The 24,648-nt window shown below is 35.7% G+C and overlaps 2 protein-coding genes across 2 annotated transcripts in view; one reads left to right on the forward strand and one right to left on the reverse strand.

Moving 5' to 3' along the window:
* The window catches only part of LOC128984435 (uncharacterized), a 28,642-nt gene extending 21,528 nt beyond the window's left edge, over positions 1-7,114 (reverse strand). The window contains exons 1-4 of the mRNA XM_054403755.1: positions 6,914-7,114; positions 4,920-5,147; positions 1,483-1,713; positions 753-908 (exon numbers count right to left, since the gene is read on the reverse strand). Coding sequence (XP_054259730.1) covers positions 753-908; positions 1,483-1,713; positions 4,920-5,147; positions 6,914-6,952 — 654 coding nt within the window. The 5' untranslated portion in view covers positions 6,953-7,114. The remainder of the gene's footprint in view (positions 1-752; positions 909-1,482; positions 1,714-4,919; positions 5,148-6,913) is intronic.
* Positions 7,115-10,905: 3,791 nt separating this feature from the next.
* Positions 10,906-18,728, forward strand: LOC128987477 (WD repeat-containing protein 18). The gene is made up of 5 exons (XM_054408338.1): positions 10,906-11,082; positions 15,055-15,130; positions 15,767-16,045; positions 16,956-17,216; positions 17,810-18,728. Exons 2-5 carry the CDS (start codon positions 15,083-15,085, stop codon positions 18,683-18,685), a joined length of 1,464 nt encoding a protein of 487 aa, XP_054264313.1. The 5' UTR covers positions 10,906-11,082; positions 15,055-15,082; the 3' UTR covers positions 18,686-18,728.
* The last annotated feature ends 5,920 nt before the right edge of the window (positions 18,729-24,648 follow it).

A 24,648-nucleotide genomic window follows, 5' to 3' on the forward strand; every position in this document is an offset into this window, starting at 1 on the left:
TGTGGTATGTCGTTTAACGTCGATATTTGTAACAATTAACTCGTTCAATCCCAGTATCGTTTTGTTGCTGCTGAAGCAACCTGGGCTTTTTGTAACGTTTTTGTAAATTTAGTGTTTTATGAGTACGTCCTTTAATACTTAGAATCGTTTTGTTACATAATGAAAAGCATTGGTCTCTAATTAGACAAATATCTACCCCGTATTTCCGTATTTCGACATGATACAGACAATCCAGTAAGTATTCTAAATTCACCCATAGCCGAACCTAAATTTCGTGTACCAAACGCTTTGTAAAACACGTCCCATCCAGTATTTGTGTGTTGCTGTATTTATTTAAGGCAACCTGGAAGAGCTCAATTGGCAATCTAAAACAGTGACAATGATGATAGTGAGATATTACCGAAATTAGGTATCTTGTCTGAGTCACTCAAAATTATTTTCGTATCTGCGATGACGAATCCTGGCACCCACTGAGCCATCCGAAAACCTAAATTAATATGATGACTATTTTTCAATAAAACGGAAAAACATGTCACAAACCGACCTACTATTTCATTCAATAAACTAAAATACATTTGACTGAGTAAAATGGTTGAGTAACCCTAATCCTGCATATTTTGTTGTATTACAATACATGCCATAGAAGATTTTTCCCAAAGTTTTTTTATTTTATTTGTTATTACCAGACTGGGCAGTTGTGATTCCTCCATGTCAAGGTCTATTGATTGTTATATAATTAGTCTAACACTTACTGAAGCTTCTAGTGAAGTGGGAGGTTTCTTCTTACTCTCAGGAGATCGTATGGAATCATGCAGTTCTCCAACAAGGATCCCGGACTCTTCCAGCTCCGCACCAAATATGTAGATCTTGGCTTGTGGTACATGAAACCCTACGGTCCCTGATGATACCTTGAATCAAGAAAAAAGTGAGTTTATAGTTTACAAATATAATAAAAATTGTTTGGAATTTGCATTTGAAAATTTCAAATTGGATGATTTTCACAACAAAGGGCATTGATTTCTCAACATTTTGTTTAAAACCTAAATAGTGTTGAGTCCTGAACATGTTGTGGCCTTTAATTTACATTCCTCCATTGTCAAATTGTTAAAACCATTCATAGACTTAGGTTTAACTGAGGGTAGCATTCTTATGAGCAGCCTTCAGCAATGCAGCTATAGTTTCTGAAACCAACCAATTTTTCGTACAGAAATTTCAAAATTTTTAAGCCTTGGGGTCTGTTGACAATTTTTTATCGAGCTTTAAACGAAATGGGAATTTACTAAAGAAACTTCATGGGTTAAGAGATGCACTCAACTTTGCAAACTGTCTGTGGTAAAAAGTCTGTAATAGACACCTTAGGAGCAAATAATAGGTTCCCTACTCTCCCTCTACACCTCAGCCAAATTCTTGTTACCTATTATTTTAGGTTACTCTTCAATACCTTGTTTTTTATATACTTTTCATACCTGTAGGCCTACAAACCTGTTTCTGCAGGTTGTTGATAGCCTCCTTGATAGCGTTAGGTTCCGCCTCACACACCAGTGGCAGCGTGGTGCGTAGTCTAACATGGACAAAGCGTTGACACACATCAGACTCCGACAGGACCACATGCGGTACCTCTACCAGCTTCTCATTGCAGTAGAAGTAAGCTCGAAGCGCACTCGAGTTGACTGCACGCTTCATCACAAGAGGGTTATCCGTAACCAGCACTTCCTGTAAATGTGGCCTGATAATTATACGATCAGCAAGCTGTAAAACAAATTACTAATACTGTCCAAATTCATTAACCATTAACCAATCATAAATAATAAACCATTAATTTTTTCTGATCTTTGTTAGGATTATAACGGAATATGTATTAGGCCTAGGGGTTTTATCTTCAAATGTATGTATTCTTTTTATTCTGCTGATGTTTAGTACTCTTTAGTAAATAGCAGAGAATGACTAAAAAATTAATAGTTTCATTGACTACTCAAACAATTGTTTCTACACTACAATGGAATGAATGTTTGTTTCTTATTTCAATCAATACATTTAGGTTACTTTCCAGGGGAAACATTAACCCTAGCAGTGGCCAATGTTAGAAGTGGGGAATGGCCAACCCATTTTGGCGATTTTGCAGACCTTTTTTTGAAAATTCGTAAAAATTCAACCGTACAAGTAAACCTAGCCAACCTCATATTCATTTTGTTCGGAAAGAACAGGAGAATCTAGAAATAGCAATATCATAATGATTTAGACAGTGTATTTTATCGATAAAGTGAAAAAATAAAAAAATTTGAATTTTTTTTTTTGAAATTTCAAAAGCGGCCTTGGTATTTTTTTTCTACGGATTTCTTTATGGGAAATTCATTATATACATTTTGTAGAAAATCTAATTCCCTACATAGAAATATATAACATGTTAGGAAAATATTTTTTTTTTATAAGTTTTTGGGGCGAAATATAATGACAAACGGAGAACCGAAAAAATTGAGAACCGTACAGTGTTAGTTTATGTTGTAAAAAGTTCTATAATACATGTGTATACTAATAATGATATATACATGTTTGTAAAGCTAATGAAGTAAGGAATCAAAAAAAGTCATAAAGTTTATGGTAAAAATAATTTTTTACCTATAAACATACGTATATAAAATAATGTTTATATATTTTAGCGATTTCTCGAAAAACAAAATTCACAGTACTTAGTATACAACTTTTGTACCAAATTTTTTTACTTCAAACCAATATAATAATCTTGTAGTGTATTCAATTACCAACATAAAAATGTATAACATGTTAGAAATATTTTTTTGTAGGTACGTAATAGGGACATAATAATACAATAACCGCAAAACCGCAAATAAGTGTAAACTATAGCCTACAGTGTTTGCTTGTGTTGTGAAACATTATGTAGGCTGATGATATGTAGCCTACATATTTGTAAAGCCAATGAAGTAAGGAATCCAAAAAAGTCATAAGTATGATGGTAAAAAGTTATTTTCACCTATGATTATGTAGGCCTACCAATTTGAGAACGTTTTGAATTTTTTGCGCATTTCGAGAAAATGGAGTGTACAGTATTTAGTAGCCTATATAATTTTTTACCAAATTTTTTACACCAAAACCAATATAAACATGTTGTAGTGTATTCATTTACCTTTATAAAAATGTATAACACCTTGGGTAAATCATTATAACCCCTCTGAATGTCAGAATCGTCATTTTTGGACATGATGCTAACAAAATAGCCTACAGTAGTAGGCCTATTTAGTATAGGCTATAACTTTTTTACAAAATTGTTTACCCCCGAACCATTATAAACATGTTGTAGTGTATTCATTTACTTTTATAAAAATGTATAACACCTTGGGTATATCATTATATAGGTACAACAATCTCTGAATGTCAGAATCGTCATTTTAGGACATGATGCTAACAAAATACAACCTTTTATGAACACTATTCCACACAATTCAGTAATATTTATGCATGAAGATAACTGTTATACACACACACAACACTTCACTTACACTAACACTACGAACTAATAACATATTTAGTAATAAATCGCGGATAAAACTATTACGGCAACAACACAAACAAACAATGGCAATACAAGACAGCTGACAGACTGTGGCAGTAATGACTCACTTCCGTCGTCTACATCACTGTCTACATGCGAGCATACAGAAATAACCCTGAGTGCAGGGCTGCCACTCTCTGAATCTAAATTTCTTCCTCTTCAAAATGATATACTATATGACTAGTAATAATAACTTTCACTGTATATAATTCGTATTTTCCATACTGTCACCAGACGACTGTTGGCCATTTGTTAGAAATTTCGAAAACAGCTGTTTTCATAAAATCGTACCGATTGTGCAATCAATATTTAGTTATAAATATCACTACCACAATGAAGATAAAATCAATGGCTATCCAGTGGTATCACCCGCAACATCCCAAGACGAAAATTACCCGAGCAGGGTAATGCCAAACAAGACGTGTTTTGCCAGTTCCCAAGTGTCGGCTGCAAAAGTCGTACCGCGCCAAAATTTCATTTGATTTCTAATCGTCGTGACATTGTTATATACCTGCTACAGGGTTTGTTTATGTAATCAAATGAAAGTTCAGAATGTGATCTTTCGAATGGTATATATATTATTCTAATCTGAGTTGATTGTAAGTGTTTTGTTTACCGTTAAAAAAATTTCGGCCCATACCGTAACCAGACGACTTTGGCCATTCTAAGCATCAACGTCATACCGTAACCAGACGACGGTTGGCCACTGCTAGGGTTAAATGGTACATTTTTATGTGGTCTCTAGCACTAGTAGCTGGTGTGGTGCCTAGGGCAAAGTCCAACACCATACCTCTTGTCCTAATGTACTAAAACGCTCACAGTGCTCGCTGCTCAGTCCCTTCCTTGCTCGTCGCAAGTATATTTCCAGCACAACATACTAGAGCTGAAAGAACACAGTTTAGGTAACCTATAAGCATGTTTCCTCTAGGTACCTTACTTCTCTTGTGGTCAAACAACACTTAAGTCGCTTTCTTATCTTAATTAGGTATAATTTATTCTTGTTATTTGTCAGCGCAACAGCTTAACCTTAGTGTGGTAAGAATGGTACATAAAAAAATAGGCCTAACTTAATATCTAAAATTAGTTGTTCTTTTTTGGGAAACTAGTTAAAATAATAGTTACTACTATTCAAATAGTGTTACACAGTCATTAAATTTAGGACAATGAATATACAAAACATAGGCTACATAGCACTAATAATAAAGAACAGACTCATCTTTAAGACTAAAACAAACAATTCTGATGATCAAATTCACCTTTCTCTAATTTAAATGATTTTTTTTTTATAAAAATGAATGAATGGACAAATTTAATTAATTAATTTAAATATGTACAAATTTAGTTGTGTTACCTTCAGGACATCTAGGGTATCAGGAGACAATTGTGTGTCATCAGTTTCGTCTGTGAAGGTAACTGTGCCGCAGAAGTCTATCTTGGTGGGAAAGTGAGTCTGTAGCTCGATGTAAGGATCTGCTCCGATATGAGATGGACTAACACTGAGTCCCAGGATGAGCAATGTGTTATCGTACATTGTTCCATACACAGCTCCCTCTTTACCATCCCTCGCTTCACTCAATCGCTGACAAACAACATTTCATAAAATTTACAAGGATAAACTTAAACCATGTAGCCTACTTATCTTTTGTAAAACGGGTGGCTAAGTTAGTTAAGTTTAGTTTAACATTATTTTAATATTTTTGCCAATTGTTGAGGGCTGGAGCATGGATTGATGGATAAGACAAACTAGCACTATTTTGTTTGTGTATACAGTATACAATGTCATTTGCCCAAATAAACGCTTGTGTTTGAAATTAGTTCAAACTTCTTGATCTGTAAGGATTAACCAGAGTTCACACCAAAGTCTGAGACATAAAATAACTAAGTTAAGCCACAAAGAGTTAGTAAACATTTAAAATCATCAAGTAACTTAATTCATATCTTTTGAGCCTATGCTCAAAATCTGTCGAAATGCATTACAAAGTCCATTACATCCATGCATTACAACCACCTACCCCTCAGCTCCCCATCCCTCACATCAGTCACAACACACACACACATACCACAAACACACAACACTAACACATCGACGCTCGCTGGTCTGACCCATCGATATACAACTTGTCTGACCTTGACTAACTGCGTATGTTGTGCACTAGTGTAGTTGACAACAGTTCATACTTCATTATACTCGTAATCAGTGGTTCAGGACACGAAATGTGGTTGCGGTGCTGTTTCTTTGCGTGTTACTAGCAATAGTATTTTCGTGTTTTGAATAATCCCACTTGTACATAATTTACTACCTTAAGTGTTTTTTGTAAACCTGAATGATTTCGTTTTCAAATAAACCAGCCTATTTGTCTTTGAAAATAAGTAGGCTACTGTATTCAATTATATACCACATATATCTAGTCCTTAATACTTTGAACTTGAGGTTAAGCATTTCAAGATCTAAATAGTATTAATGTATTGTACCAATGGACACACCACACATTTTTTAAGAAGATTTGTAAGGAATTAGTTTCAGTCCAATTGAGGGGTGGGGGGGTGCCAAAATAGGTGTTTGCCCCGGGTGCTGAATAGCCTAGTTACGTCCCTGCAAGTCATGAGCTCTACGTGTTCCGTGGTTGTGGTGGCTACTTCTGCTATTAAAGCTGGTCAGGTTCTTTTTAACAGTAATAGGCTGTTCAGGACATACTGGCTGACAACGGTGAGGATACCCAATTCTTTAAAAAAGGGTCGGCAGTGTTCTCCTGGGCCTGGAGATGTTATGACTTGCAAGGCTTTCTTTAGCAGCAGTAAGTTCCATACATTAAATGACTATGGAACAAAGAATTGTAGATGGTAATCAAGTAGTTTTTGGTAATAACTTCTCTAAGCTTCCCGAGAAGGTAGATAGAGGACTCTTGACAACTTGACACAAACCTTGTCTGTGAGGATGTTCCAGCCTAACCTAGGGTCAATCCAGAAACCTAATAGCTTTACAGCCTCGTCCTGTTCTATCCTCGATCGCAGAGTGCAGATTAGGGATTGGGTTTTGGCCTCCTTGTCATACACTGATCCATCACTAATATTTAGGTTAAAATAGGCATCTAATTAGGCATGTGGTGACCCCATCTCAATTGATAATGATTGTGAAATGATTGATGACATACAACATGGACTTTTGGAGATATCAAATATCAGGTGAGGATTTTAATATCAAGTAACAGTTTAAACAAACGTTTAGTTCAAACAGTTATTATAACTTTACAATACAAAAATAGCTACAAATTCAAAATTTTACCATCTTTGTAACTTATTTAATTCTAAATGTTCGGAACCAAGATATTTAGAACCATAACTTACAGTTATGACACTCTGAGAAATTTGTAGTTTCGGTAGCATCTTTCTGTTTCACTTAAAAAATAAGATAAAATATACTTAAAATAAAAAGGAAGTTATAAATCAAAACTTATTTATTTAATGTATTCAGCATGACAGAAAGAATACATCCTAAACTTGACACTTGGACAACACCTGATGCTACAACAAGTACAACTTAGAAGTAAGTCGTGGTCGTGGACATAGAGACTACCAAAATAATATTGAAGAATGAAGATTGAACTAATCTGCCACTTAGTTTCTATTTGACACACTTCTTACTTCTTACTCTTAGTTCTTGGCGATTACCGTTTACACCAGCACCAAAATCTATTCCAAATGGACTAGATTGAGTAAGGAAGAGAAATTTACTTTGATATTGACTTTGATAGCAAAAAAAGAAAAAACCGTATTAAAAATAGGTATTTACCTTCGTCTACAGCTCAGTCTGTTGTCTGTTGTAACTTGAGTTACGGCCGTTTCGGCATTATAATGTCATCGTCAGACGTTGAACATTCGGCTGAAGTAGCGTCGTCATAGTTGAAACACACTAATAACATAACATTTTAAAAATGTTATAACACATAACACGAACACGAATAACATTTTTAAAATGTTATTCGTGTTCGTGTTATGTGTTTCAACTATGACGACGCTACTTCAGCCGAATGTTCAACGTCTGAAGATGGCATTATAATGCCGAAACGGCTGTAACTCAAGTTACAACAGTTTGAGCTGTAGACGAAGGTAAATATCTATTTTTAATTAATATCACAGCTCAGGGGCTAAAAATGGATTTTAAAAAGCAGTAGCCTACAAATCTGAGTTACTACGTGAGTATGGTTTTACTAGTGTTATATAGTCAATGGTTTTACCTATACTACGTTATATCACTAGACAAGCTGGGAGATATTTAAAATAGGCCAAACCGATAAACAAGTTCATATATTATTCATTCACCATTACCACGCCAAACCAATGTAAGTTACGTACTCTAAAGGTGGCCGTGCTACTATCACGGCCGCCTTTAACTACAGGCCGTGGCCTGGTAGAATTGGCAACGTCGAAAGTGGTGTTGGCGAGTGCCACTGAGCTAAAATTATAACTATAAATAATTAAAGAAATTATAATAATTTATTATTATAGATTTATAATAATTTAGAATTATAGCTCAGTGGCTAGCGCCAGACATCCCATAAGATAACATGGCAGACAGGTGACACCAGCTCATTATTTCGCGTATTATTCATTAAAATTAAAATTTATGAACATAAATTTATTGAAAGATCCAAAATAAAACATTTAGAATTAAAAGCAATATACGAATAGAACATCAATTTTTGTACTTTTAAAATGGAGTCAATATTGTCATAGTCCAGTAACCAAGCATTCTCAAATACACAACCACTGAGCTAAAATTATAACTGGAGGTAGCACCGCCATGGCAGAAGTCGCTGAACCAAGAAAAAGCGTGTCGCTGATTTTGTTAGGTTGGTATAGCAGTGGGTTTTCTTGTCATTGCAATAACTAACATGGCTTCTTATGGCACCCGGCTCACTCAAACATGGTGGCTGGCGACACGCATCTTTGACATTCAGTGCTACCTCCAGTTAGATTTTTAGGTCAGTGTACGAGTGAAAATTTAAAAACGTACGTTTTCATGTCCCTGGCCTTTTACTTCGTAGATACTGGATTTGTAGTTTATTATTATGTGTTTTAATATTTTTTGGGACGGGGGCAACATGTTACACACATTTATTTGGTTTTAAATAGGTTCTAGGTATTTTTTTCGTATTTTTAAAGTCTCGAAATTCACGACCATGACGTGTCCCTAGGGTACATTTTCCAACTTTCACGCTGTTTTTAGACTAATTATTCATGCCAAAATATATAAAGCCATATTTTTATGTCATCAATGGTTATTAAACTTACAAAAAAGGAGCATATTATAATTTTATTGTCATTAAAAACTGACTACCATGACAAAATAAGTCTGTCCCTCGATTTGGCGTCACGACCATTTGGGAAAAATTTTCAACTTTGGAGCACGACAGTGGCAAGCCTGGCGTCAATGGAGTCAGTTGGTTTTAGAGACTAGTTCGGGGTGTACGTCAGGATTGTAGTGCCGGTCGTTTCGAGTTGAAAGGAGGAATTACAAGATTAATAAAGGAAAGATTGTGTTTTTTGTAATTTTGGTGTGTCCATGACCGTACGTAGTCATTCGATGAAGTAGACATGGTGTTAATTTTTGTTTATAAGATATTTCAATTGCTAGATTAACCTAGAAGTCCACTTTGTATCCTCGAACATGAGGTGCAGGGCTACCGCCAGAACAGAGCCAAATAACACGTTATTTCACGACCAAAGTTTCACGACCATCGCGGGTTTTTACACGACCAATCCAGCCTTATGGATTATAATGTGTTTGGTCGTGACAATAACTTTAATATAATTGTAAATTGAACAGTTTAGTTCAATTGAAACACATATTTTTATTATAACTAACAGGATAATTGAAGGATTGTTTAGAAAGATTTAGATTATTCCAGACAATTCACGACCGTACCGCTTGTCCCTGACCATCACGTTTATGATTTCTATCATAAAAATTTAAAAAATTAAAATATCGTCATATTTTAATGTTTTATACACAAAAGAAGCACACCTCTATACAAACATAACGATTTTTCGGGTCTCAGGTAAGTTTTTTCGGAGTTATACAAACTTAAAAAGATTTTATTGGTTTTTTTTCAATTTTTTGAGTTTTATTATTTTTTTCTAGAAAGACCAAATATACCAAAAGCTCAGTGACCTTTTTATTGTATAATGGTCATAAAAGTAAATTAGTTTATAGCAAAACATAGCTATAAAAATAATATTAACTATTTTTAATATTAATTTAAACGTCCGTTATGGTCGTGACAGGATTTTGTGTTTTTCCACTAAAGATGCTCTTTTAAAAAGAAACTACCAAAGATATTGCGTTACCATGGACATTTTATGAAACTTCAAATGTTAATGAAATAAAAAAAATAATAAAAGTTTTGAAAAAAGGGGAAAAAAATTTGCAAAGTGCTTTTCCTGAAAACGTACGTTTTTAAATTTTCACTCGTACACAAATACCATTAGATGCTGTCAAACTAAACAGCTGTTACAACACCACTTGCGACGTTGCCACTTCGAAGGCCGCGGCCTGGAGTTAAAGGCGCCGTGGCTACTATATTGTCCAGCGGTGCCATAGTGTCTCTACTCTACACCTTCTCCAATTTTATTTGAGAAACAGTTATGTTTATTTGCGAGGTAGGTTACCGGTACCTTTCATCAGTTGTTAATTCCGGAAACATATGAATAACTAAAGAAGAACTAACGGTTGATGTATAGACACAAGCATTCTTCGTCAGAAAACGGTACCCGCTGGAAGTTTATAATTGTGAAGTTAGCGTACCCACTTTTTATGCATCGTAGTTTTATTTTTATTTTTCGATATTCAGCAATAATATTGGAGAACTATCGAGAACTAACGTTTGGTTAATAGATGTAAGCATTTTTCATCAGAAAATGGTCGCGCTAGAAACTGGAAGTGTGAAGTTAGCGTACCCACTTATTATCGCCTATAACTTTTTTGAGAACGAACGAAAATATCGGGCAACTATCGAGAACTAACGATTGGTATGAACAAAAGTAGATACGCTAAGATGGGTACGCTAACTTCACGGACCTAAGTAATGGCTCTAAAATACAATTAACTTGTCAAATAAATGTGGAAAAGGTGTAGTACTTTGGTAGTGTCATAGATCCCCTGAGGGAGTGTGTATAATCTATGGTAGTACCTATGGTAGTACCTTCCACACCAATTGACCAATGACCCAACGACAACGACTAACGAGCGAAACGAGAACACCTGAACCGACCGAACTGAAAGAAAAAAGTGTTGTCGTCGTAAGCGTATCATCGGATCATGATCGATCATATGGACGGTTGCCAGGTTGCCGGTTGGTGTGTAAACAACGTGGTTCTAAGTTCTAACCTTATTAATTCCATTAATGTATTTCAAGATGTTTAGATGTTTAATTGCTTACAGAAGAGTGACAACAAAATAATTTTAATACTAGACTAACGTTATCATCAGATAACCAGCTTCGTTTTTCCATAGAGTAAGTCAGTTTAATTATTTCTGCTCATAAGTTACTTACACCAAGATAAGATTAGGTTAGGTTGCCCACATGTGAGTTGTCAGGTTTAATTTGCCAAAATTTTGCTGTAATCCGTTTGTTTTGGTAAAGTTAATGAAATTCTATTCGGGTACAGTTTCTTAACTGGGCTATGCTAATATCGATTGAAACTATTGATTCGATTAGTAAACCTTCATGCGATTTTTTCACCATCAGCAAGTTTGCTTGGTTAGGTTAGGTTATGATAGTTTAATTTTATAATAGACTAGCTGTAACCCGCGGGCTCGTTTGCATGGCTCAATCACGTCCTGGTTGAAGTTTGTTCGCTACGCTCACTCACCTTCAGGTTGGACCTCGTTCTCTACACTCACTCACCTTTAGGTTGGAGCTTGTTCGCTGCGCTCACTTGCCATCAGGTTAGCTCGTTCACTACGCTAACTCGCCTCCAGGTTGAAGTTCGTTCGCTATGCTCACTCACCTTTTGGTTGCAAATTAGCTGTTGTCATAAATGTAAAAGAAATAATAGTGCTGCACCCTGTTGGTAATCTTTGTAACTTTAATGCTATTGAACATCATAGAACAGAACCAACTTGTTTAATTGAAACAGCTGTTAAGATTCATTAATTCCATTTCTCATAAGGTTAACATGGGGAACTCCAGAGCCACTGGGGCGGAGCCGATTGGACGGATCACGAAATTGATGGTGTATAAACCTATTTCATGAAATTCTACACGTATGTACCAAGTTTCGTGGCAATCGGTTCAGCGGTGTCTGAGTTTATCACTGCCAAACATATATACAAACATCCTCTTTTATACTGATTATTAAATCAATATTTTCAATTTGATAGTTTCAATCGATATTAGCATAGCCCAGTTAAGAAACTGTACCCTTCTATTCTTATGTTTTTATTCACTATACTGAAGAGTAATACCATTGACTATATAACCACAACTGGTTATGGTGTTGTGGTTATATAGTCAATGGTAATACTAAGCAAAGCAGGTTTACGTTAAGTGCGCCCAACGTGTGAGTTAAGGTTGATGGCAAGAAGTAAGTTAGGACTTAGCCTTAAGTTTGATGCCTCTAGAGTCTAGAACTTAACCAGTTTTACATTTTATTTTGAACACCAATCTCACCACAGTCAATTTCATCAAATCTCCACGTGTGTGGTTTTTTACCTACCTACCTAATGTTCCCTTAATTTAGGAATTAACTTATATAATCGTAGCGTCTAATTGGAGGGATACATCCCGAATGACCTACTGCCGAGACCTGGGCTGCACTTAAGTTTACCTCCCACATTCATTCGTTTGAAATTTTCGATTAAAACTATCAATATTGTTTATTTCATTTGATTGTTCAATCCATTATTTTATCGATTTTACTTTGTTATTTTTAACTAGGTGAAACCCGTCGAAATCGACGGTTACTTTCAAGGCTTACGTTAATTCATCCAGCTGCGATAAATTGGGTGAAATATACATATTTTGAGCATTTAGCATTGTTTAAAGAGTAATACAGTAAGTGTAAAAACAATAATGATATTAATTGCGTTAGTTGCCAAATTTGGTTGATCATTCAATGATTAAAATATTTCCTATACTGTCCGTCATTGGAGTTATTATTAGTATGTTATATGGTATCTCTTCTTCCTTTGGAAGAACATTTAAATAGTATTAAAATCATATCGGTGGATCTTTTGTAGTTAAACACTTCCGTGATTTCATCAGTGTAATATGATTTTATTTTAAAAGAAAATATTTTTTGGGAAGACACATTCTAACTTCAAAAAGAGGTGTACCGTATCCGTTACAGTGTAAGTTTGATTTTTCCTTCGTCACGTCGCGTCAGTTCATATCGTACTTCTGTGCCAATGAATGACCCCTCTAGCATAGTTTTTTGAGAAATTGATTGTGGAATTACTGTACTGAAAAGCTGGAACTCCTTGACATGGGGGATGTCAGTTAGTTGTCTCAGCCATATTAATAACATAAAGTCGTCAATATAATCTCTCTACGGAATGTTAAGTGTAGAGGAATACTTGACGTGAAGTTGGCTTTTATTCTTGAACTGTTAGGGACCTCTTAGTTCATATGGTCTCGGCGGCTTCATTGGCAACAAATAATGCATATGACATAGCAATGGGACATTACTAAAAAGCAAAAATACTGTAAATTGGCTGTTACGTATATATATATTGACGTTTACATATTGTTAATCAACGTATCTTATAAAGGACTATGTGATCTAGGCCTAGTTTAATAGGAACTAGTGTACATGTTGCTCGATTTCGAGCAATTGCAAAGTATTACATGAGTTATTTCAAAACGAATAGCATTCATTTTAAAAGAATCAACTCAAAGATTATCGGTGTGTAACTCAGACCATGTTTATCTTCGTTATTGTTAACCTAAAGCATTCCGGCCGGTTTTCTCCTTCTCAAAATGCCTCGCTGTACAGGCAACACAGGTCATTGATAGAGGGCCAATTGAGGACGAAAAGTCGTTTTGGGGTAGTGTTAGGGCGCATTTGTAACTTATGGTTGAGGTTGTCCAGGGTCAGGTGCTGACTGTGATGAGTTAAGCCATAGACAAAAAGAATTCTTTTTGTCTATCGTTAAGCCTATTACCCCTACCCGCCACTGTTCTGCGGTCGTTATCACGATTACACGATGTTTCGTTGTCGCGTCGGAGGCATTTAAAAGAAAAAAACAAGTTCCAAATAAAATAAAATCCAATGAAGTTTCCAATTAAATATTTAGATTCCCCCATGTTAATCTTATGGGAGAAACTCCAAATTAGATGGCCTGTGGGGCAAAGCCCGAGGACTTTTATTACAGGAATTGTAGAAAGGGGGCGTCTACACAAAAAATACTTTATTTTGACACGTCGTTTGTAAAAATCCGTCCATTATTAACGGAGGAGTAGTGTTTTGTAGAAATCGCCTTCACGTATTATATATAAGGATTGTTTAACTTACTGTTTTGTTATTGTTTAGGGCCTATATTGAAGTAGCCTATTTTTGACAAAAGTTAAGTAGCTTATTGTAAAATGAACTACCGGTACCGTGAAATTTTGTCAACATGTTTAACTAAACACCTAAGTTATCTAAGTACAGTAGAACTCCAATTATCCGAACTCGAATTAACCGAATCTCCAATTATCCGAATTGCTTATTTCAACAATTTTAAAAACGTAAAGCTACAGTAATAAGTTTTGCAAAATATCAAAGAATTGTTATTAAACACATTTAGCCAATTTTGGACTTTGATGGAACACTATTGACTTAATAACATGTATAGAACACTTGTACTATGAGCATTGTAAACTGTAAAAATGTTCTGATTTAAATTATTATTAATTAAAAGTTTACTTAGTACCAAAAATGAGGATTTTTCTTTAAAATTCCCGGAATTCCGGTAAAACTCCGATTATCCGAATTTTTGATTATCCGAATGGGGTCTGGTCCCTATTGATTCGGATAATCGGAGTTCTACTGTACCGTATATCAGTTTTATAGGCCTAGGCCTACCTAGTCAACATTGCTAGTTAAATTGTTTGATATTGCCTAAGTATTTATTAATCTCTGTTTTGTTTAGTTTGAATTTATTAAATAATCGTTAATCTTCTGTTAATCATGAAATTTTTATTTGTAAATACTATTACATTACATAACATAGTAAACATAATAACTTCTTGATCAGCATCGTCCACGTTTTATTAAATTAACCTGAAAAAAAATAAAAAAGATATAACTTACGTCTAATAACACTAGTACCTAATAATATATTTACACTTATACTGTTGACTCACAAGACGGTAAATACATATGAAAGTTGGTAAGTGGTGATCGATTTCGATTGGACACTCCAATCATCATCAGACCCAATAGGCGAATGACAAGAATCAAATATGGCGTCCCTTATATACTATTGGCCAATTTTGTTCTAGGATCATTAGGCAAAGTCTTCATTCTGAAATGGAGTTTGGAAAGGAAATTGCGGTCACCAGTTGCCTAAACGATGCTGTAAGTTTCCTAGTTATTCACTGGAAGATTTCCTAACAAATATATAATTATTTTTAAGTATTCAATATGTTGGTTGTTGTTGTTGTTGTTACTAGATTTTAGTTTTATGACAAATCACCTGTTAATCACTGACGTAACGTGAAGATGATAAATAAATAGTAGATCTAGCTAGTATTTCTATGTTTTGCCATACAAAAACTGAATATCCAAACTATCCTAGAGCTTATGAAGTACCGGTCGGTAGGTATATGAAATGATGAATTACTTAACATCAAACTACTTGCACACCAATGGCATTTTATGGAAAAGAAATACAATCAAGAATGGGAGATGGTTGAAACTCCTTAGAGTTTTGTAGATGTTAAGTCATTCCTGTATTAAAGTCAGAAAACACTCTAAAAACGAACTAGACTAATAAATATATACTCTAGAGAAACTCAACATGGGCCTAACACTGCAGCAAAATTTACCTAGCCTACAAATGTTGCTGTGTGAAATGTGTTCAAGCAATTTGCTTAGTTAATTACCGGACTCGAAAACAAGTCTATTTCCTTTGACATTCTGTGTTTCAATTTTATTATTGGAATCATTGTCAATAACCAAAAAGACATAGATAAATATTTCCACATTTTTAAGGTCGTGAGTGTGTACGCGTGGGATGTGCACACTGGGGCTACTCTAACAACATATCGTGGTGACTGCGCGGTGGTACCGCTGGGTTTGAGTCTGCTGTCCGAGCAGTATGTCGTAGCAGCACTGCAGGACAAGCCATTCCTGCGAGTCTGGCCAGTCAACAGTCAGCATTGCCTCGGCTCTGTTAGACTGGTATGCCCTGGTAGAGTTACCCATGCTCAGACCAGCCCTGACGGATGTTACATCGCTCTTACTGTAGCAGACAAACTCCATGTCTATCAGGTAACGTCTCCTTTGGTTGATTAGGTTGTCTATGTATTTTCAATATTTGTAAATAGATTAGCCAACGTTATTCATAACAAACAAATTTTCTGACTTGACAATTTTGTTTCTTTCTGTTAGATGTAAGATTTTTGTTCAAAAGTGGTCACTTAATAAGAAGCTTCCTTGTGAGAAACCTTCCCTACGATCGAAAACCATACCGGTACTATATTAGTTTCCATACTGATAATCTTTTCCATCCTTACCTACAGTAAAAACTCGCTAATCTGACATGTTTGATGCTTCGGCAGTTCCAGATTACAGAAAATGTTGGATTAATGACGGCATAGCCTCCTCTACTACAAGGCCGTGGCGAGACAAAACTGGCAGACCTGGCATACTGAAACAGCAGTTTCACTAATATATAATGGATCATATGCGCAATGTTTTTATATTTACAAGTTTGTTATTCCTAGTCCTGTAATTACCATGGCAGTAGGCATGCTGGGGAAACTTCACCACACACTAATGCCGCGGCCTTGTTTTAGAGGAGGTCAAGATGACAGCTATCTAGTGTTAGCAGATATACATATGGCTTTAAAAAGAGGAATTATAGATATTAAAGGTATCAGTTAATCTTTTTGTGTTAAATGGTGATTTTTCAGCCCTCCTGACTTCACGGATTGCCCTTGAACTTTTTGTTCCTGTGTAAAAAATAAAAAAAAGCCCAATACCGTATTATTGAATATACTGAATTATTGGATGACGGAATTGTGGGGCTTTACTAGTACTGTTTCATAAATAAACTTTGTCAACTTAATAGTACATCCTTGAACCCCTCTTAAGTTCTATACATACAAAGGGATATGCTTTTATAAAATTATTCTTTTAAACAAGATTTGTATGCTATCACACCACTCTTGTGTTGTAGGTAGCCAGTGGTAGACTGATAGGCTCAGGAGCCCGGCACTTCCAGTCTATCAAGGTAGTGAGATGGTCGAGAGATGCTACAGAGGTGGTGTGTGGAGGGGAGGACGGACTTGTCACTGTTTGGCCTCTGTCAGCCTTCACCTCGGCCTCTACACAGCCTCGCCTAGTGCTCAGCGACCATACTCTGGCTGTCACAGACCTCACGACCACCAACGGCAGTCGGCCCAGGCTGGTGACAGTCTCGGCTGATCACACTTGCAAGGTTGGTACACCAGATTTATGGACAAGATAGTCCTGACAATATGAAATTAAAATGCTATCTACTAAACTGGTTTTCTCAGGATTTTGGATACAGTGCAGATTACCTAAGATGCCGGAAAAGAAATTTCGGAGTCCTATCATATATAAAAGTAGGTACTGTAGTTGATCTTGTGAAGAAGCACAATCGGGTTTATACTCAAAAGGACTATTACTATAGCCTAAGTATCAAGGAATTCTTTGTTGGTTTGTTTGAAATATTTTCTGTTAATTTTTACTAATTAGCCATGCTAAATATTCATGATTCTGTATTTTTGACAGCTAATGATCAGCTACAGCCCTATCTGTCTAGAAAAGTGAAATAAATATTCTATTTAGGTTATGAAACATATGCATTTGGAGATTAACCTCAACCTCTTAGACTAGACCTTAGTGATATTTTTTAATTTGACTTAAATGTTAATTTTAGGATAAGAAACATTTGTTTGATAGAAAGTTGGTAGTTCTTGAGTGTTACAAAACATCCATCACATCATGCCTGTTACATCATAGAACATACAAAGACAGAAGTGATTAACTATGCAATGTTTGTTTCAGATCTATGACTTGAGGGAGGGATCACTCCTGCTGTCCGTGGTGTTTGACAAGACACTGACCGCAGTAGCTGCCTCTGCGCTGGAGACTGAGGTGTTTGTAGGGACAGAGAGTGGCGCCATCCTGCGGTTCAGTTTGTTGTCTCCCCCACGCCAACTGGAGTACCACATGGGAGCCGAGGAAGCTGCGCCGGTGTACACAGGTCACACCAAGGCTGTGCGTAGTCTCAATGTGTCGTCTGCTGGCACACTGCTCATGTCTGGGTCAGCTGACGGGACAGTCAAGCTGTGGCCAATCGGAGGGAAGAGCCAACAGTGCATCCGGACATTCACACACAAAGGCCCTGTCACCAATGCGTTCTTTGCTCCAAAACCGAGGCAGATGTTTGACAACGAACTGAAGCCGACTGTTGTGTTGAACTCGTTTCAGACGGCCAACAGTGATAAATCAGACTGTATCGAGGTGATTACTACGCGAAGGTTGACTTTGTGTGATGATGAAACTTACGAGTATTCACTACCCGGAGTTACTTCATCTGTGGGAACAAGCTCTGTGTGTGATGAAACAGTTAAGTCATTGCAAACGGAAATCGATCTTCTGAAGTCGGTTAATTTGAATCTTTACAAGTTTACTGTTGATAAGATAATATCTGGAAATACATTCAAACCTCATGTTCCTAAAGTAGTCAAAGTTGAACCGCTAAAAGTGAAAAGTAAATCCAAGAAAAATAAAAAGAAGAATGCAAAGAAACCTGTTGTACAACCAACTGATCCAAGTATTAATCATAATTCCATCATTGTACCTATGAACGATGAACCGACTCCGAAGAAAAAAAATAAAAGGAAAAATAGGTATAAAAATTTTAACAAGTCTGATTAAAACTAATTAGTTATTAATAAAACCTAAAGAGAAAACAGTTTAAGTCAAAGGGATATCATTCAAACTACCTAGCACAGAGAAGTAAGGAACAGAGGAAACACGCTTATAGGACGACTGTGCTCTGGTATGTAGTGCCGGAAATATACTTGTGACGAGCGAGGGAGAGACCAAACGGTGAAGCTGTGAGGAAATTCCTATCACTCAGGGCACAGGGTCTTCCTTCACCATGAGCCTTGTGGTGAACATGAGGTCGGGGGTGGTGTGGTTTGGACCACCAGCACTAGTGATGGACTCCACTTATATGTACCATGGAGTGTATCCTCTGTTCATTACTTCTCAGTGTACCCAGAAATAAAATTTATTACAGTAGAGCCCCGTTAGTTCGAAATGGTTGGGACCGGACCCATTTCGGATTACCGGTACCAAATATTTAGGATAAAACTTTTTTTTTTAATTTTTAAAAATAAAAAAAATATTTTTGACTCAGGACGCTAGGCACGAGCCTGGGATTGTTTTTCACATTACTTTAAGCTAGACTTAGGGGTTGCAGCATTATCACTTAAATAAAATCCATTTGTGATTTGGCGGGATTGGAACCCGGGACGAAAATGAAAAAAATGTTAATTAAAAAACAACAAAAAGGCGAAATATTTACTAAAAATACTCTATAAAACAAGTCTATCTCGCCCGGCCGCTACAGAATGCTTTGACCAGGTACAGCTAACTGTGTTAAAATTTTAATAATCAACAAAATTTTTTGTTTGTTTGTCTTTCGGATTACCGGCTCACTCACTTCAACCAGGACGTGATTGAGCCATGCGAACGAGATCATCTTGAAAATTAAGAAGTTAAACGGGGCAAAGCCCGCGGGATTATAAATAGTCAAAGGCAAGACAACGTCTGCCGGGTTCAGCTAGTGTTTAATATATTATTCAGAGCTTTGAATGTCCAATGGTGCGAGATGAAAGAGCTTTTATTTTAAACTGGTATTGGTATTAAGAATACCGTCGTTTAGGCTTTTTTATGTTTAAAGTTCTGTCCAATTTTATTTTTTATATTTGATTATATCTAGTGTAGGCATCAAATAGCGTAATCAAGATCAATTCAATACTTACTTACTGCCGTGGCTCCACAAATCTCAGTTGATTCTTCGCCTCGTGTACCAGCCTCTTCCATGATCAATTCAGTAATCTCTGCTTGATATTTATTATTGTGATATGACTAAGGGGCTAAAACTTATGCCAGTCATGTAGGTGGCTGCTTGAGCCAAATTATGCAAAAGAAAGGGAGTTTACCATATATATTGAAACTAGGTGTAATATTTCTGACTGCTTAGTAGATTGCCCAAATGTTTATCCCATCATTAGCTTGACATGTCTCCAGACCCCCCTGAGTATGAACTCTGTTACAAACATATATTGTATAGTTTAAACTACGGTATACACTGTTTTTTACCAGCAGCATATAAAGTTTTATCATATTGTTTTTACTAATGTGAAATAAATAAAGTTGTTAAATTTTTTCACAATTTGTTTGTTTTAATGCCCTGTACTCTGTAGTAAACATTCCGCTATCATCCCTCCTACCTGCAATTTTATGTTTTTAATTGTGTTACGAGGGAACCCATGTGCAAATTGCACATTTTAATAAGGTTTAAAACTTAGTTCCAAGGTAATGTGGAGCTCAACATCCACAGCCAACTCAATGTCCTGCCAAGAGATAACAATAATAGCTTAAAGTTCAAGCCATCAACCAATCCAAGACGTTGTCTCAGAGTCACTGTGTTGCTACAGAAGAGTTTGTCACAAAAATATACACACAAATATAAAAAAAAAAGTGTGCGACGGGAACGACGCTGCCCGCACAGCGAAACGAAAAACAACATCCTCCGACGACGGCTCAGCTCGTATCGAGGCAATAGTGTATTGGGGCTTTGACGAGATTACTCGTCACCAGCATTGAACGTGTTAACTGTAGAATTGAGGCAAAAAGTGTGTGTCTGCCAAAACCATAAATTGAATTGAATTTATTTTAGTTTGAATATTGAGTTTGTATTAAACATCACATATTATAGGTATTGCTACTCTGTCCATTTCAATTTCAGTGCATTAAGAGGTCTGAGTTAAAAGGGGGAGGGGTAAAATTGTAGGATCCAATTCCGGTCCTAGAAGGAAGACTACACTGACAGGGGGTACAATTCCACCCTGTACACTGACCAAATATGTGTGAGTTCTAACTGGGGGGGGGGGGGGGGTTAATTTTTTTTACCCGGCCTGACCATTTGATTAGTTGCCGGTGGATAAGAAAATGAGACGTCACTAATCTGGGTGGGGAAAAATTCCAGGGGTGTACAATTCCACCACCCCTTGTAAAGTATAGTGTCCAACTAGCAAGCTTGTTTTCAAAGAAGGTAATAAAAAATAATTTAAACATACAAAACAATAAATAATTTAGTTCCATAATTCAGTGTCAATAAAAATACATATCTAAAGTAAAAATTATACATTGAATAATAAATGCAAAACCTACAAGACTTCTAATAACATCAGGACTATTTTAAAGTGTCTTATACATTTTGTGAATGGATACAATACAGTTTAACTTATTACTTATAGGTCCTTATGACTTAATTTAAAAAGTATGAATTGAATGTGAATAGTATACAAAAATATATAATTTTAAATCATGGCCATATTTTAGAACCATGCTCCAATACCTCTCTCTATCTTTCCGTGAACAAAATTTTGAAGTTTAAAACAATTTTATTGACAAATTATTTCCAAACAAGTACTGATGCTAGGTATTTTGTACTATTTTTTGTTGTAATATAGTACAACAGTCTGTACAGGAGAATAAATGAGAGGATGGTAAGAGAAGGATATTATTCAAGGTACATTGAGTTGTAGGATCCAGTTCACTACAGTGGGAACTACACCAAGTTTAATGTAGAACTGCTTGACTTTAGTGACATCTATGAGACACTGGTAACATTTTTGCAGCATATTAACATTATAAAAATATATCAACTTCACATTTGGTATACTACAAAGTAAAAACGGTACAATATGTCAGTCTCTAAATCTACATGGTAACGTTAACACGTGTTATTATTATTATTTTTCCTCTAGAGGAGAAAGTGAAAATAGGAACCATAGATATGTTTAGGGATTGGTTCAGGAAACAGTTTTGTAGCACTTTTGCTGTCGACGCATGACACAAGCGGCACACATCAGCCAATTATCCCTCCAGCTTTTCTTGGTGGACTTGCAGACTTCTGAAAATAAATCATACAACTGTTAATGAAGAATGTAGAGTTCCACGGTTGTTCTTACTAGATGCTTATTGGCTTCTAGGTTGGACGGTGGAATGTCGAGATTGAAATCATGGTCCAATCCAGTATATGAGTTCACATCTTACAAATCTTTTTCTGGGAAACATATTTTATATCAAGTTACAGTATTGTTGTGATACAATTGTTTCCCAAATGTTTTCCTTTAAAAAAAAAATTCTATGTTTAATTTACAAAAAATATCTTTTTCCAACAGCTGGTAATAAAAAATAAAATAAAAAACACTGTTAAGAGAAAATGTTTAATTCAAAAGTGATACCTGTCATTTTGTTTCCTTGAGTAATTTTCACAGTCCAAACATTAGATTACGAAAACACCAAGGTTTTTGGTTGTAATTTGACACAAGTTAAAATTAAAGTAACTTTATTTCACTGAAGTTCCCAATAGTCAATGATTATAAACAGTATATCTGGGCACTGGGACAGGAATTAAATATTTTACCTTCAATTTTGAAAAATAGTATAACAACAGTAGAAAGTGAGTGATTACATATTTGAGACCATGTTTGAATTGTGAGATTTATCGAGCACTTTAAATGGTCGAGAATTGGACATTGTACATTTTAAATCAGCATAGGCCTAATTATAACTTTAAGTTCACCAAGATCCAGGGCCGCGTTAGGAGTCAGAGGAGCTCTGGGCAAACCCCAAAAGCAGCGCCCCTGGGCATATTCCCAGTCTGCCCGTTTATAAAAGCAGGCCTGCCAAGATCTACATACTTCCTCAAATCTTATTTTATTACATTAAATTCAGTGTAATCATTTTGCACACTAACAAATTAGAATACCATAATAAACCTATTAACCTATTTCAGAGCAACAATAAATTATCTAAATTGCCGTAACTGTAGAGCCTATTTTTAAGTTAAAGCCTAATATACCATTCACGGCACGACCACCCCTCCCTGAGATTAAAGAGCTTAAATTATATTTATTTAACTCGCTAAACTATTTATTCTTAAAATAATTCATCAATTATCAGATTTAAATTAAGACTTACCTCATCAGACAAATAAATAAAACATATAAGTTAGGAATGATCTTTAATAAGAAATAGATTTCAATGCGTTGGCTAAGTTAACAGCCAAAGGAATTTTGTAAACATCTTAAAGAGCGAGCCAACAATAATAGATAGATATATAGAAAGATTTCCTGTGCGTAGCAAAACTTCTTTGACAGTCATATTAATATATTTCCAAATAATATAACTAATAAGCGCAATAATTTTTCACCAGTTACTTTAAATTAAAGAAAAAAAAGAATTTGATCAAACTAAGTGCAGATGAACTACTAAGTCAAGTTATTTTTCTATAACAATGGTGGATGGATTTAACTATTTCATGCAGTGGTGTTAAAAAACGTTAAAACGTTCTCAACCGCATCCCTTTCCTGTTGCAAAGCAGGATATAGTGAAGAGTCTTCTTCACCCCTGCGAAAAACATTGAAAACATGCCTCGGGCGTCCCTCGCTCGTGATGGAATTCGTAAAGATATATTGCTAAAACTTTTTTTCCTTACAGATTAATGTTGGTTCTAGGTCCCTCATACACGATATATCCAAGAAAATCAATAGTATAAGTACAAAAAAATCTTAAAAGTAACGTAAATTCAGTTACTTTTAAAGTTTAATAAAACTATTTTTTTGTTTAATTTTCAATTTTTGAGGTATAAGAGACGTAGTATAACTATTCAACTAAATTGTTGCCAAGTTTCAAGAAAATCTGTTGGAAAACAGCGTCCGAAACGAGGGACGAAATTAACATGTTTTCTTCCAAACGCCGGTCTGCCGAAGGGAGGCTACTGCGCTACTAGCCTTTTACAAAACTTGGCTCAGACGCAGGTGAGTCACCAACACGTGGTCGCTATTCGCCTACTGCCACTGCCACTGTCACTGTCCACACACCACACTAGAGGACTCGTGCATTACGTGAGTGAGGTGTTGGTATCCTGTTGCTTACTACAATAGTTGTTTCTATATCCAACATCATATTGTGTTGATTTAGTATTATTTTCACTGTTTGATGCAAGAAAATGGCAAGAAGGCGCGGCAAGAAATCTAGGCTTTTATTGAGTGCAACGCGGAGGAAAAAAGTTGTGAACGCAGGACTTGTAAAATGGCGACAAGACAGATGTATGAACAGGTGAGGCATTTTTGTATACTTTGTAGGTGTACGTATAATATGATCAATTTATTATTAGATTGGAGATAAAAACAGGGCGTGTTTTTCATGTCTTAAGTAAATTTCAGTGTCCCGTAAAGCATGCATTCCTACCTCTAGCAAAAGTTATTCGAATATTTTTTAGAAAGCATAGCTTAGAACAACCTGACACCAAGTTAAATTATAGTAATAGTACAATAAGCTGTCTGAGGGTGACAAACATTCGGTCAACTTGTACCGACAATTTTAATCTAATATGATTTTAATAATGTTTATTCTGTACACATATTAACAATTTATTTTAAACTTTTAGGTTGCAAGGTGAAAGGGAATTGATTGCTAATGAAATCGAGCCACACCAAGTAACAGATGAGAATTCCAACAATTTAAACTCTGTTGCAGAATTACAACCGTAAGTACAAAATCGATGGAATATAATAGTAGGCTATCGCTGTATA

Source organism: Macrosteles quadrilineatus, unplaced genomic scaffold (genome assembly GCF_028750875.1).
Source record: "Macrosteles quadrilineatus isolate MER2022 unplaced genomic scaffold, UCM_ALF_1.0 Scaffold_2__2_contigs__length_208266976, whole genome shotgun sequence".
Taxonomy (NCBI): Eukaryota; Metazoa; Arthropoda; class Insecta; order Hemiptera; family Cicadellidae; genus Macrosteles; species Macrosteles quadrilineatus.

Coding starts and splice junctions, on each gene's coding strand:
- LOC128987477 (XM_054408338.1), top strand. CDS start 15,083: ATGGAGTTTGGAAAGGAAATTGCGGTCACCAGTTGCCTAAACGATGCT. Junction 15,131..15,766: donor CCAGTTGCCTAAACGATGCT/GTAAGTTTCCTA, acceptor CACATTTTTAAG/GTCGTGAGTGTGTACGCGTG. Junction 16,046..16,955: donor ACAAACTCCATGTCTATCAG/GTAACGTCTCCT, acceptor CTTGTGTTGTAG/GTAGCCAGTGGTAGACTGAT.